Source organism: Lepidochelys kempii, chromosome 1, assembly GCF_965140265.1.
Source record: "Lepidochelys kempii isolate rLepKem1 chromosome 1, rLepKem1.hap2, whole genome shotgun sequence".
In the NCBI taxonomy this organism is placed as follows: domain Eukaryota; kingdom Metazoa; phylum Chordata; order Testudines; family Cheloniidae; genus Lepidochelys; species Lepidochelys kempii.
Genome location: NC_133256.1, coordinates 7,815,198 through 7,829,680, shown reverse-complemented (window position 1 = coordinate 7,829,680; position 14,483 = coordinate 7,815,198). Strand labels below are relative to the sequence as shown.

General features: G+C 54.1%; 1 protein-coding gene across 1 annotated transcript in view; it reads right to left on the bottom strand.

Annotated features, from left to right (window-relative positions):
- The window catches only part of STARD10 (StAR related lipid transfer domain containing 10), a 48,860-nt gene extending 34,656 nt beyond the window's left edge, over positions 1–14,204 (bottom strand). Inside the window, exon 1 of the mRNA XM_073333709.1 lies at positions 12,966–14,204. Coding sequence (XP_073189810.1) covers positions 12,966–13,127 — 162 coding nt within the window. The 5' untranslated portion in view covers positions 13,128–14,204. The remainder of the gene's footprint in view (positions 1–12,965) is intronic.
- Positions 14,205–14,483: the final 279 nt, after the last annotated feature.

The window sequence follows — 14,483 nt, the reverse complement described above, 5'->3', positions numbered from 1 at the left end:
TTACTGCCTCGATCCTACAGCTAGAGAAACTGAGTCACAGGCAGGTTAAGTGACTTGCCCACAGTCTCATGGCAACTCAGTAACCAGGAACAGAACCCAGGAATCCTGACACCTAGTCTCCCGCTCTAACCACTAAATGTCACTTCCTCCCAGATGTGACGAGAGCCTCCAGGAGTCGTAAGTCTCTGCTTTGACCCACAGCGTGTGCTGCCACCCTGTTTTACATCAATCAGCCAGCCTAGACCATTAACAGCTGGCCTTGGCCCCACGCCCCAGCGGCTACAGAGCACGTGGCCAATCACAGGCATGGAGAGCAGCTGACGCCGTGGGTCTGGAAGGAATGAGAGGATTTCCCAACCACACAGAGACATGGGTCAAATGCGCAGCCAAGCCACAAGCTTTGGCTGACTCCAGGGAGACGCTCCCGAGCATGTGTCTACTGTTGATGGGCACTAGGCTGCTGTAGCAACATCTCTCGCTGCACAGAGCCCTCCTAAGCCCCTGCAGAGCTTCTGGGAAGCAGCTGGCCAGCTTTCCTAGAGCAAAGTTTCCTGCTGGTTAGGGAGTGACCCAAATATTGGCCCTCCCACACATTGCCATGGAGCGGCGAGGGGCTGGGGGCCTTTGGGCGATGGGATGGTGGTTGGGTGATTTAAATCAGATCTCAGGGACTCTCTCTCCTCATTGCCTAGATAGATACAGCTAGTAAAATAACTGGCATTGGCTAGTTCAAGGTACCCTGTGAAAGCTGGTGCACTCATTTGTGTTCTTCGCAATGAAGAAGCAAGCGTCTGGAAGCCCTTAAACTTCAGTTCCATCAGGAACATCCAATCTGCTCTGCCCTGGGGGACGCACCAATGGTCTCGGACACAGACAGTGGCCTTCTTTTGCCTTTAACTGAACCCAGCAATTGCCAGCCCGACCCGATCAGAGCACAGGTCCCAGCAGCCCATCTTGGACGGAGACCAGCACTGGCTGCTTCAGAGCAAGGTGCCAGAAATGCCTTAGTGACCCATTTTGGAATCATCTGTTCCTGGAGGAAGTTTCTTCCTGACAGTGGGTGGCTAGTGCCCTGAAGCATGGAAGTTTATATTTTTAGTTTCTCCTGTAACTCTGGATTAAGCCACATAAACCTCTAATCCTTTCCCACCATCAAGGAGTGAAGGACACTGAAACTTCCATCCCCCGAAATGTTTCCCAGGCATTTGAGTTAAAGGCAGAGGATTTTACACAGCCTGACTAAATTAACCAGCTTTCCCTTGCGTGGTGGCACCGATGTCATAAATCTGTCAGGTCCCCAACCAAACACAGACTCAGGAAGAAACAGATTAGACGAGACCGGAATTTCTAGTGTAAAAACAAATCAGGAAAATGGCTTTTAAGAAGGACTTGGGAGTTTTCTTTAAAGCAACAGAAAAAAAAAAAAAGAGACAAACCCTTTCCCCTTCCCCCATCCTTTTGCTGGCTACCTTTACGCTGCTAGCCCTGGGATGGCTTGACACAGTCATTTGCCCACGTCCTTCACCCCATATCACCGCACGCTTGGGGAGGGCTGAACGTACCACTGCCTTCACCCCCCAGGAGCTTTTGGCTTTCCCACAGTGCCAAGGGCACCAGAGGAGACTCGCATCCTGGAGCGGGGGCGGGAGGTTTGCTTTTGGAGCCTCCTGGGAGAGGAGCTGGGGGAAAGGCAGCCGGGACAGGAGAGAAAGCAGCGGGGGAAGGACGCAGCCCCCGCCTGGGCGGAGCGAATCCTCCAGCGACAGGACGCACCCTGCAGCAAAGGAGTCAGCGAGGTTTTATAACAGGGCTGACGCTCCCACAAGGTAGGAGCATAGGCCTCTAGGCATATGGCAGGCACAAGGCACCCAAAGCTACACCCAGCATACACTGGGACTCCAGCCCCTCTCTGTTTCTGGCCTCCCCCCGGCGGGGGGGTCTACTAGTGCTTCCGGTCTACTAGTGCTATGCGGGTTACGGACGCCAGCTCGGGAGCAGGATCTGTTTCCAGTGAGGTGTGGGGCAGAACCTGTCTGACGGGAAACTCAGACACACAGGAGGTCAACTGTCACCCCGCCATGGAGAGCAGCGGAGCTGGATTAGAGATTGTGGCCTGCCATGGGCTGCCCCCAGCCTGGCCGGAGAAGAGGCCTGTATAGGCTGACCAGATAGCAAGTGTCAAAAATCAGGACGTGGGGGGGGGTAAATAGGTGCCCATGTGAGAAAAAGACCCCAAAAATCGGGACATCTAGTCACTCTAGGCCTGGAGAGATTCTCAGCCGGGATGGAGGGAGCAGGGGACATCACTGGGACTTGCAATGGCTGCAGGATGCCCCTCTGCTCCACCCCAACTCCTTCTCCCTTGATCCTCTAGACGTTCTTTGCTGCCGCAGGGCAGGGGCCATCTCCAAGCGAGCACAGGCCTGGGCCGGAAGGCCCAAGCTCCCTCCTGCTCTCCTCCTGCTTCCGGTCACCCGAGGCGATCCGTTGAGCTGGAAAGGTGAAAGGCGCTGGCCGGTCAACCTCAGAGCCCGTCAGGATGGCGACGGAGCAACCTCTGCCTGCATCATGACCCGGAGGGGCCGTCTCTAATGGGAGGCAGGGAGCTGGGTGGCTGTAGCCCGTTCAGCCCATGTCACGGCCAATGAGTGCCAGCTGTTTGGAGTGCAGTAGGGGTCCCATCGTCCTAGGCGCTGTCCAGACAGAACACAAAACTTGTCCCTGCCCCACAGAGCTAGGCCCAGTCCAGATGTCTTACCATTCCTATTCCCAGTACATACTCGGCCTTTCCCTCCACGTCACTGCACCATCCTTGCCCACACGCCAGCCGTTCCATGAACCTGACTAGACCCCTCAATCAGATGGGGCTGTGTCAGAGACCAGGTTTCTAGTCCACTGCATTCTGGTGCCAGCACCAGACAGACCCAGCATCAGTCCAAGCCACAAGCACAGGGCTGCCCAGCCCCTCACTGCAAACACTCCACGCTCCCCCAAAAAGGGGCCACCTTTTCCCCTCTTCCCCAAAGTTTATTCTGTGTTAGCTCAGCCTCCTTGGAAGTAACCTTTAATGGCTTTTATCACAGATCAGTTTGGCCCAGTGGTTTGCATCCCTCCTGCGGAATGGGCATATAAGGGGACTGTTGCCCCCTTGCTAACATTCAGTGCGGGTGTTTTAGTTGCTAGCTCCCAGTACTAAAAGGGGGAAGGGTGGATGAGGAATCAGGACCCTGAGACTGCCAATCCCTAGGAGCAATGGGGAGAGGCCAATGCTCCAGGTCAGCCTGTATGACAGGGCAGGCAGGCTAATCAGGGAGTCAGGAGGCCAGGGAGGTCCTGTCCTCACTGTGAGTTGGATTTGCCTGGGTCAGAAAGAGCGGGGCCGAGCCAAGGAGGAAGCAGGGGCGCAAGCTGAGCTGGGGAGCAGAGCTGGACCAGATCCAGAGGGGCCAGAAAAGCAGCCCAGAGAGAGCAGCCCCTGTCCTGGGAGCAGAGCTGCAACTCCAAAGCTGGGGGTGCAGCCCAGAAAGAGCGGACGTGCCCTGGGAGCAGAGCTGCAGCAACCAGAGCCAGAGGGGCCAGAGAAGCAGTCCAGGAAGCAGGTCAGTGCTGGGGGCAGAGTCACAGAAGCAGCCTGCGGAGCAGACCTGTCCTGGGAGCAGAGCTGCAGCAACCAGAGCCAGAGGGGCCAAAGAAGCAGCCCAGGGAGCTGGAGGCAGAGCAGCAGCAGCAGCGCAGAGACCGCGTGATGCAGCTGGGGCTGGAGCAGCCCGGAGCTGGGTGCGGTGAGCAGCTGGGGAGACCGAGGGGGACCCTGGGCAGCAGGCCCAGCACAGGGAGACGCCTCAGCCAAGGGGCTCTGCAGGCCAGGCGTGGATCATAACCCCGACAGGGCGGAGGTGACACCGGGAAGAAGGGTCCTACCACTGAGAGCCTGAGAGCGTGTGGCCACCACCAGAGCGAGTGTCCAACCCACGGCATCCCCGCAGCACAACCAGGGCCTGAGAAGGGGCTTGGGACTTACAAGGAACAGACTGTGAACTGCCCTGATGTTCCAGAGACACTGTTTGTGATGTTCCCTGCCACAGAGCACGGTGATGTGTTTCCTTTAACGTTTCCCATTTTTCCTTATTCTTTTAAAAATTAATTGTTGATTAAATAACTTGCATTTGCTTTAAATTGTGTGTAATGGTCAGTGGGTCAGAGAAGTGCCCAGTGCAGAGAGAGTACCCCAGAGTGGGGACACCCTAGCCCCTCTCCTAGGTGACCACAGCAGGGTTGAGGGTCGAGTCCCCCAGGAATCCTGGGCCCAGCCTTGTTGGGGTGACAAGGACTCTGCCAGACAGGAGAGTGGAAGGGGAGTCCTCAAGGGCAAGGAGGCCTCTGGGTAAAGGAAGTGGGAGCGAGGACTCAGATCCTTTCGCTAGCCCACTTCACCAGGGTAGTGCAGAAACCAGGAAAGTTCCCCACAATAGCGGGACTATTCCCCCGCTTACAGGCAGAGTCAAGCGATTTGAATTCCCAAGTAGGTTACAAAGGGATTTAATGATCAACTACGAGGTGCTACTCATATGTTCCAGACGTGTCATTTGAGCCCAAGTCAGTATGTCCTATTGTACGGTTTCAGGCTGTTTTTCCTGCCGGGCCTGCTAATCATTATGGGAGATCATGCTCCATGACGCAACCAGAATACACGCAGCACTCTTCTACCTCCCTCCCATTCATACTCCACGCAGCAGGTCAGAGAAACCTTCCACCCGGCACCATTCAGCTCAGCCCCTTGGATAAACAGCCATTTACATACTGCCTTTGATCCTCCAAGGAGCCTAGAGTGCTTTCCACCCCCCACAGCCATGGCTTCACCCACGGCTAAAATGAAACCACAGCTGTCAGACAGGACCCCGCACCACGACCCAAGAGTCCAGGGCACGAAGGGAAGCAGAAAGCCAGGCTGAAATTGCAGAGGGTGGCTTTGATCTGGGAACCGAAATCAAAGCCTCTGCCTAGGCCCCCTCAACCTGAGCGTGGCAGCACATTTCCGTAAGTTAATGGGGCCAACCAACGTCCAAGAGGACAAGGACGGGAAATCCCGGCACACAGCTGGAACCACACGGACAGTTTCAGAGATTGTCCCGTGGGCAGGCCAAGCGCATTTAGCCAGAGTGGGATTTACCGGCCGGGCCAGTGACATCACTTCCCACAGCGGCCAAGTGTCCCCTAGAGTTTTCCTGTCAAAGCCCAGACCAGTTAAAGCTCACAGACCAGCTCGTAGGTAGTGGCACTGTTCCACTTCTGGAGATGGGGGTCACTCGTGCATCCTACTGAGACACCAATAAAACCGTGGCCAGCAGCAGGTATGTTAGTGGGTAAAGTACAGGAACGCAGCTCTCCCAGCTCCCACACAATTCCTGTCTCAGCCACTGCCCGGCTAGGTGCTTATACGGCTCCCATCTCGGGCACACTCGCGCCTGACGAAACCTCGGTTCCAGCGAGGGCTCCACTACATGGAACAAGAGCCCACCAGGAAGGTGTTTCCAGAGAAAGGCGGCAACTCGGACCTCTTCCGGGCCACTGGAGCACAGGAGAGTGCCGGCGAGACCAACCCCACCCGCTCAGACCTGCTGCGGCACCAAAAGCCTCGAACCACTTGCTCAGCGAGTTTCTTTCGACACACAGGCCTCCCATCCCTCCTGCCCTACAGGTACGTCTGGGTACGTCTCCACTGCACGCAGGATCTCAGCGTCACTCAGTGGAATGCACTCTTCAGGCTAGGAAGTGGCCGAATGCTCCAGGGCTGCCGGAACTATTCAGCTACCACAAAGGCCTTGAGACTTCTAGAGGAAGGATAGTCGGGTGGTTAAGACACTGAGCTGGAACTCAGGAGACCTCAGGCTCCCAGCGTGAGCTGGGGTAAATTATTCCATCTCTCTGTACCTCAGTTTCCTCTCTGTAAAAACAGTTTCCCCTTCCGGCCCCCTGTTGCCTGGTCTAGTTAAGCTGTCAGCTCTTTGGGTCAGGGACAGGTTCTCACCATGTATGCGTTTGTACAGCACCTTGCACAATGGGGCCCCGATCTCAGCTGGGGCCTCTAAATGCTCCTGTAATACAACAAGGAAGGCAGGGTTCTGCTGTAAGTGTTATTAAAACAGCTTATCAGCAGGTGCCATCACTTCTGCTGGTCTCTCAATCCGCTAGTGCTACGGAAGGGTCACGAGACAGCTGCCTCCAGCAAAGCTCAGAGACCTCCATTAGGACTGAGAACTTTCAGAGGCATGTTTCTACAATCATAGACATGTCAGACTGGAAGGGACTTCAAGAGGTCGTCAAGTCCAGCCCTCTGCGCTAATGCTGGGCCAAGTAAACCTAGACCAGCCCTGACAGGGGTTTGTCCAGCCTGGTCTTAAAACCTCCAGTGACGGGGTTTCCTCCCTCAGAAGCCTAGTCCAGAGCTCAACTACCCTTTCATCAGACAGGTTTTCCTAATATCAAACCTAAATCTCCCTGGCTGCAGATTGAGCCCATTGCTTCTTGTCCCACCTTCAGTGGACCTGGGGAATTGATCAACCCTGTTGATAACGCACCTGAACAGATTTGAAGACTGTTCTCGGGTCCCCCCTCTGTCTTCTTTTCTTAAGACTAAACACACCCAGGTTTTCTAATCTTTCCTCCCAGCTCAGGTTTCCTAAACCTTTGATCATTTCCGATGCTCTTCTCCAGACTCTCTCCAATTTGTCCCCATCTTCCCCAAGTGTGGTGCCCAGAACTGGACACAGTTCTCCACCTGGGCTCTCACCGGTGCCAAGCAGAGCAGGACAATGACCTCCCAGGACTTACATACAACACTCTACTAATACAGCCCAGAATAGTCGCCTTTTTAGCAGCTGCCTCACGTTGTTGATAGATATTCAACTTGGGAACCACTAGGACCCTGCAGATCCTTTTCAGCAGTGCTGCTGCCTAGCCAGGTACTCCCCAGAGCATAGTGGTGCATTTGATTTTTCCTTCCCAAGTAAAGTACTTTGCCCTTGTTGCTATTTAATTTCATGTTGTTGATTTCAGACCAGTTCTGATTTGTCACGGTCATTTCAAACTCTAATCCTATTCTCCAAAGTGCTTGCCACCCCTCCCAGGTTGGGGTCATCCACAAATGTTATAAGCATCCTCTTCACTCCATTCTCCAGGGCATTCATGAAAATACTGACTAGCACCAGACCCAGGACGGACCCCTGGAGGACCCCACTAGATATGCCCTCCCAGTTTGACAACCAACCACTGATAACTGGTTGAAAGACCCTACACGAAGAATAGTTGTGCACCCACTGAATGTCCCCAGTTGCCCATGTCATTCCCCAGTAACCAGTATTTGTTTGGTGGTGGTAGCAGCCAGTCCAAGGACAACGGGTGGAATATTTTGTACCTTGGGGAAGTTTTGACCTAAGCTGGTAAAGATAAGCTTAGGAGGTTTTTCATGCAGGTCCCCACATCTGTACCCTAGAGTTCAGAGTGGGGGAGGAACCTTGACATGTCAAAAGCCTTACTAAAAATCAAGATCTAGCACATCTACTGCTTCCTTGCCCTTCCCTTCTTTGACAGCGAGCAACCGGCCTAGTGGTTTATACTGAATGTGTTACCAGCCTCCCGAATCACGGCGCTCTCATACTGCTGGGCTCAGTGCAGAGGACACTCCTCCCCCTTCGATGTCTCCAGGGTACGATCGAGATCAGCTGGTTTCATTGTTACAGCCCCTAGGGCATGCTCAGCTGTACATTCTGTCCTGGGCTCTCCAGGCCAGAATTTAAGTGCATGATGACACTAGGTAGCCCAGCTTCAGTCAGACTGGGAACCTGAGAGCCACAGGGCCTGTGTGCATCCAGCACCCTCAATGGCAAATCCCCTTGACAACACAGTCCTCCCCAATCATGATGGTATCTGATTGGGCTCGTGTGTGTGGTTACAGGGACCCCAAAGCAGTGTGCAAAGACCAGAGGCCAGCCTTGCTAGCTCGCTGGGGTAACCAGGAGACTCTGTGCTGCTCAGATTCAGCGTGGGCTCCGGAACACTGCAGTGCCCGATGCAATGCATGCTAAACCTCAGCAACAACGAGCGTGCCAGCCTCTGAGCTTTCACCACTGCAAGGCCCCAGATGGGCACATCGCAGAAAGTTACCGAGAGGGGAAGCCTGGGAGAATGGGGGCACCCTAAGGCCCCGTCCCCCAGGTCCCGAGCACTGCTGTGTAGGCGATTTGCAAGTGTTTTGTATGCAGATCGCATGGGAGAGGGCCAGGGAAAGAAGGATCCCTAGTCCTTGGAGAAGTGAGGAGAGCTGACCTACAAAGCCTGCTGCCATGGGATGCCAGAGCACACACAAATCTGTTTTTCTGTACGTGACTGAGCTGTCCAGCCCTCTAGCCAACAGGGAGGCTCTCTCCCACTCCCAGCCAGCAGCGGTCTCAGGAGGCAGGTTGCTCAGAGCTGCCAGCTCCGTTTGTTTGCTCTGCATCTGCGGTGCAATGTGCTGCCGGGCACACTCTGCTCCCAGCATGCTGCCAAGGACAGGCCAGAGCTTTCAGGTTTGTGTTGCAGCCAAGCAAGGTTGCGGCTCAGGCCCGGGTCTAATGGAGGCAATCCCTGTGCTTCAGGGAAAAACAAAAAAACAAAAAGCTAAAGACCAGATAAAACGGACCCACTAGTAATAAAGCACTTGCAGTTTGATGGGGCAACTACAGACCCAGAAGAGAGACGTATGGCCAACAGGAGCAGCAGCCCTATGGAAGGATGTGGGCTAGTGGCCTGAACACAGGACCAGCAGCCAGGATACCTGCATTCTAGTCCTGACCCTAACGACGACTCTCACCAGGGCATAGCACTCAAGCAGACTTTCAATTTTTGAGTACCCAACACGAGACCCCAGGGGCCTGATTCCAGAGAAGCTGAGGACCCACACCATCCGTGGAAGTTGTGGGCACCTCTGTATAGCCAAGCCTAGAGCATCTCAGGTCATAGAATCATAGGGTTAGAAGGGACCATAAGCACTGTTCCCGCTAAGCTGTGCGTGCGCACAGATCCTATACCCCTCGCAAACGGTGAAACACCACACGCACAAAAAATGAAATACAGGGCGAAATATCATTTACGGGTGACTTTTCACATTGTTCGCCTGCCATCTATCAACACAGCCAGATTCTACTAGCTGGTGGGGGGGGAGGGAAAGGAGGTTAAAATTTCCTTTTTTTAAGTATTAAAAAATGACATTGATAAAATAACGGTGTAAAAACTATCACAAATTGCAAATTAAAACTTTTTAAATGTATAAGCATTTTACTCGCTTGGGCGCATTTGCGTCATGGTGCACAAATTTGAACTCTGCTTCAAAAATTTGCATAGAAGAAATTTTTTGCACACACGGCCTGTCAAAAATTAGAGGGAACATTGACCACAAGGGTCATCTAATCTAACCCCCTGCCAAGATGCAGGGTTTGTGGTGTCTAACCCATCCAAGAATGATGGCTATCCAGCCTCCTTCAGAAAACCTCCAACGAAGCAGTTTCCATGATCCCCGGAGGCATCCGTTCCATTGTTCTACTGTTCTTATGGTTAGGAAGTTTTTCCTGAGATTTTATCTGGTCAGGCACCTAAAAATCAGTGGGCACTTTGGAAAGCTGTAGCTATATTCTCTCGGAGTCTGTCAACCCACTGATGAGAATCCACCCCCTGACAGGGGAAGGGGTTGTCAGGTTAATTCATGCTTCACGTATTAAGGAAGCACTAAGTGTTGTTATAGAATTGCACCACTCAGCATGTGCATTATAGATCTTTCACTTTCTCCGGAAGCATCAGATACTGGCCCTTGGGGGACACAGACAATGTTTTATATACAGGCACCCAAATCTGTGTGAGAGTGTTTGTGGATTTCAAGGCCTGTCAGGACCATCACAAGTAATAATAGGTTTCAGAGGAGCTGCCGTGTTAGTCTGTATCCGCAAAAAGAAAAAAGGAGGACTTGTGGCACCTTAGAGACCAACACATTTATTTGAGCATGATCACCTAGTCTGACCTGCTCCATAGCACAGACCAGAGAATTTCAGCAAGTCATTCCTGCATGGAGCCCAATTACTTCTGAATGTGGAGTGGGTGTGAAGTGTCATTTTGACAGCCCAGACTGGCTGAAGCCTTCAATTTGCCAATAGTGAATTTTTGAAGTTCAACTCACACACTCAAAACCTGGAGAGTGGGAAGCTCTCTATTCAGTATAGCAGGCTAAGCCATTGATTTGTGCAAAATCTGCACTTTCGGTTTAAAACAAACAAACAAACCATTCAGTTTCTAGGCCTTACCACTGCAAAGAAAACCTTCCAATGTCGCCTTCCTGGGTCTACCCACAGGAAGCTCCGGTGCCTCGGCGGCTGATCAGAGTTTGTCAGCAGCAGACAAGTGAAAGGAACGACACTCTGCTGCCATTCGTAACCCGGAGAGCAGCTGAGAAATGGTCAAGAAATCAGGTGAGTTTGGAGAAAGCACTGAGCAGCAGCTGCAGAGGCAGGCAGAGGAGTTGACTGAGGAGGACGAGTATCCAAGGATGAAGGGGAGGAGAGAGATGCTCCCTCCTTGCCCTGTGTCCAGGAGGCTCGAAGGGAGAGACAGAAAGCAAAAAGGTGATGAAGATTCATCTTAGTTGCCAGTTGGTGGAGGCCGACAGGAGAGGGAGCCCACCCACCCACAGAAGCAGAAAGCCCAGGATCCTCTTCCTTCCCAAGAGTGGCTTCCTCATCCAGGTGCTGCCTCTGGAACTTGATACTTGGAGCTCCCCACCACCACATCTGCCCCCAGCTACGAGGCGTCTGGCAAGTTTTTCCAAGCCCTGAGCCACGTAACAGTTCCAGCACAGGTCCGCAGCCCCAGCCAGCAAGCCTCGGTCCTGTCCCAGTAGGGCATTCAGTCCCCGTGCCCCTTTCAGTCTACAGCCACTCTGCTGAGGCTGTCAATAAAGGAGCCAGCTAGTGTATAGGGTGAGGCGGGTGTGTGTGTGTGTGTGGTGTGTGTGTTCTGCAGAAGGGACACTTGTCCGCTTCTGAACAGAGACCCACAAATGCACTTCACGTTGGGGACACCAGAACGGCCTTGAGATGGGGGGGGGGGGCTCTCAGATGCTACTGACACCTGGCATGAACTGGGGTGGCAGGCTCAGGAGCCCATTCTCAGCTCCCAGAGCTGGCCAGTCCCACCATCCCTTGCTCTGGTCCTGATCGGGCCTGGGTGTGCCCGTAACGCAGACGATCGCTACCAAGAGCCAGAGTCCTACTCTACTCTATACAGGCTCTTATATATCCCTTAGTATCTGAGCACCCAGGAAACTCCAGGGAGTAATGGATCCGGGACTCTCTCTCACACACTCCCCACCCCCCTCCTTGTGTGCACACTTTTCAGATCTGGCCATGCCAGCTTCCCTGACAATCCTTACAAGACACGGGAGATAGGCAGACCTTGCCCCACAAGTGAGTCTATGGTACCACACAGGGATCCCAGCCTGCTCTGGTCCCAGAAGGGGTACCCCATCTTCCTACCCAGCTACCTTCTAACTACCCACACCCAGCAGGGCCTCTGGGGACACGGAGCCTCGGCAGCAGATTCCACAAGGGTCCAAGACGGATCCGGCTACTCCACCTCGCGTTGAACTTCTAGAATTTTGCTGAGGCTCCTGCGGGGGAGGCCTGTACAGCAGGGGTTCACAGAGGAGATAGAAGGGTGTCAGACATTCGTGGGCACGCGGTGAGTGTGGGACAAGCAGGTGAAGCCCCGCTAATAGGCATGGAGTCCATAACTGTTCTAGCCAAAGGCATCTACGAGAGAAATGGAGTCACAGCTGCAAATTCTAGGCACCAAAGGCCCCGATCGCACACCGCCCTGGAGTAAGGTGACTGCTGCTTGGGGGCAGTCAGGGGCAGGGGACAGAGCAGTTTTTCTTTGCAATTTGGGATCCAGGGCTCAGGCCTGTCCTAGCTTCTCTCTCTGCTGCTTGAGGCACTCCAGTTCATCTCAATCCACTGGTGGAAACGGTCCTCAGAACAGAGGGTTCAGCTTCTTGGTCAGGCAACTTTGCCAATCCCTACTTTCAGCCAAGCCACCAAGCGGAGAGCTCCCAGGCCATGGGCTAGGGGGAGGTGAGCTGACTCCGTGGAGCCTCTGTCACCACTAGTAAGGGGGTGGGGGGGGGGGAAGAGACACAAGCCAATTGCAGATGAGCATCATGCATTACAGGCCTTAGAAAGGTACATTTGGGCACTTCCTGTTCACCTCAGCACATTGTCCAAGGAGGAGAAACCCATGCAAAATTCAAAGGCAACACATTTCAAATGGATACAAAATGCTGCATTAAAGAAAGTCGTTAACCAATGGAACTCACTGCTACCAGATATTGAAGCAAATAGCTCAGCATGATTAAGAGCAGGATTAGAGAATATGACATGCCAGGACACTGGCTAAAACAGAAGAGTTGTAAGAGATACCCAGTCCTTCCACTCCAGGGTAAAAGTCTAGGGGAGGTGAGGTTAGGGAAAAAATCTCTCTCTCACACACACACACCCTTGCGGTTCAGTATGGCACAGTTAGATATACAGAATGGGGATTTTATGCCAGCAGCCTGTCACTGGGAAACAGGATACCAGGCCAGATAATCTACCTGTTCCACTAATGTAAGAAGAGAGGGTACTACATAAATCATTGATCTGATCAGTTGCATGCAGGGGTCCCTGGAAACTCTCCTGCACACAGCCCCACATTCCCACCAGCTTCCTGCCCTGCACAACGCACCTAGAAAATGAAGAAATACTGAAGCAGCAAATACACAAGGAGTCTCTTGCATCCCACCGCTGCAGTGTTTTGCAAACAACCTGCTTAACTCCAGAGCGCGTGGGCACAGACAACGCAGAGGGTACATCTAACATTCCCACAGATCCCAGCCGGTTTCTTACCTTGATTTTATGCAGGGATCTCTCCACCTCCAAGACCTGAATCCACACAACGAGTCCCGATTTGTTATAAGTTTGACTCCAGCCTGCGTCCGAGTTGCATTCGGTCCGGAAATTATTAAAATCGCGATCGTCTGGGATCTGTACGCTTTCCCGGGTGGACATGCTCGTGGAAGGGACACTGACAAATTCTAGTTTTAAGTTTCCTTAACAAAAATAGGCACGGTGGGCCTGGGACGGCGTCTGTCTCCCCCTCCCCGTCCCCACTCCAAAAAAAAAGGAAATACTGGTTTTGCCCCAATTAAGAGATTCTGAAACCAGAATGGTTTTGTTTTTAAAGGTAGGGGCGGGGGAGAAGGGGAAGAGGAGACGGTTTCAGAACAGGCAGGAAAAGCAGATTTCAAAATTAAGTTCTCTACAGTGAGAACCAGAAGCTGTCTCCTAAGGGCTCCTGGTGGGGAGGACTCACCAGATGGCTCCCCTGCAAACAAAAAAAAGGCAAAGGAATATAAATATTTCAGCACAGGCTAGAGGAAAACCCTTGAAATATCACTGAGCTGCCCTGGTCCTTTCTGCGCTGGAGAAGTGTGTTTGTGTGTGTGTAAATAGAGTCTCTCCGCCCTGGGGGGGGGGGGGGGGAGGCTTTCGCCTTTTCTCCCTGGCTCCTCAACGTTTAACGCCAAGTTGTGCGGCTCACCGCAGCCTCGAAAGCGGCCCCTGCTGCCCAGGTGTGCCGCCAATGGAGAACAGGTGAGTGTGATTACCGCGGCAGGTGGGGTGGGCTGCTTCCTCCTCGGAGGATCTGCCTCTCCGAGCTCCCCCGAGCCACGCAAGCTTCCTGCCCGGGAGGCGACGATGGTGGTAACCGAGTCCAAACAAATAAAACCACCCCAACGCCGGGCAAGGGATGGATCGCCCACGGAAAGCTGCAGCCGCAGCCGGTCCCCCCTCTCCTCTGGCTCCAGCCCAGGCCGGAGCAGCAGGTTAGCGGCAGCTGGGGCTTTGCGGAGGAGGAGGAGACGGAGGCGAGAGCAGGTCCCCGGTGCGCAGCAGAATCGCGGCTCCCAGGAGAGAGGTTCCACCCCGGTCTCCCCCCGGCCTTGCGCCGGCTGATCCTGCCGGCCTGGGGCGCCCCGCTGGGTGCTGAGGGCTGCCGGTGGCAGCCGCCCTGCCTTTGGCTGCGCGGCGGGGGCGTCGGTCCGGGAGGTGAAACTGACCAGCCGAGCCAAACCCCAGACACAGCTGCACCTCCCAGGGCGCTGCCGGAGGATCCCGCCGGGTCCTAGCGTCCCTCGCACGCGGCGCCGCGGAAAAGGACGGGGCGAGAGGGGGTCGTGGGCCGGCATCACGGAGCAGCCGCCGGGCGGGCAGCCAGGGGCTGGCTCAGGCGGGATCGTTTCCAGGGGGCAGGGAGGAGGGCAAGGCGCTGGCCTGGCACTCAGCCGCTTGGTGTTCGGGCCCTGTCTCTGGGGGCCTGACCTTGGGCAAGGCACCTCGACTGTCCTAGGGAGGTTTTCTTTC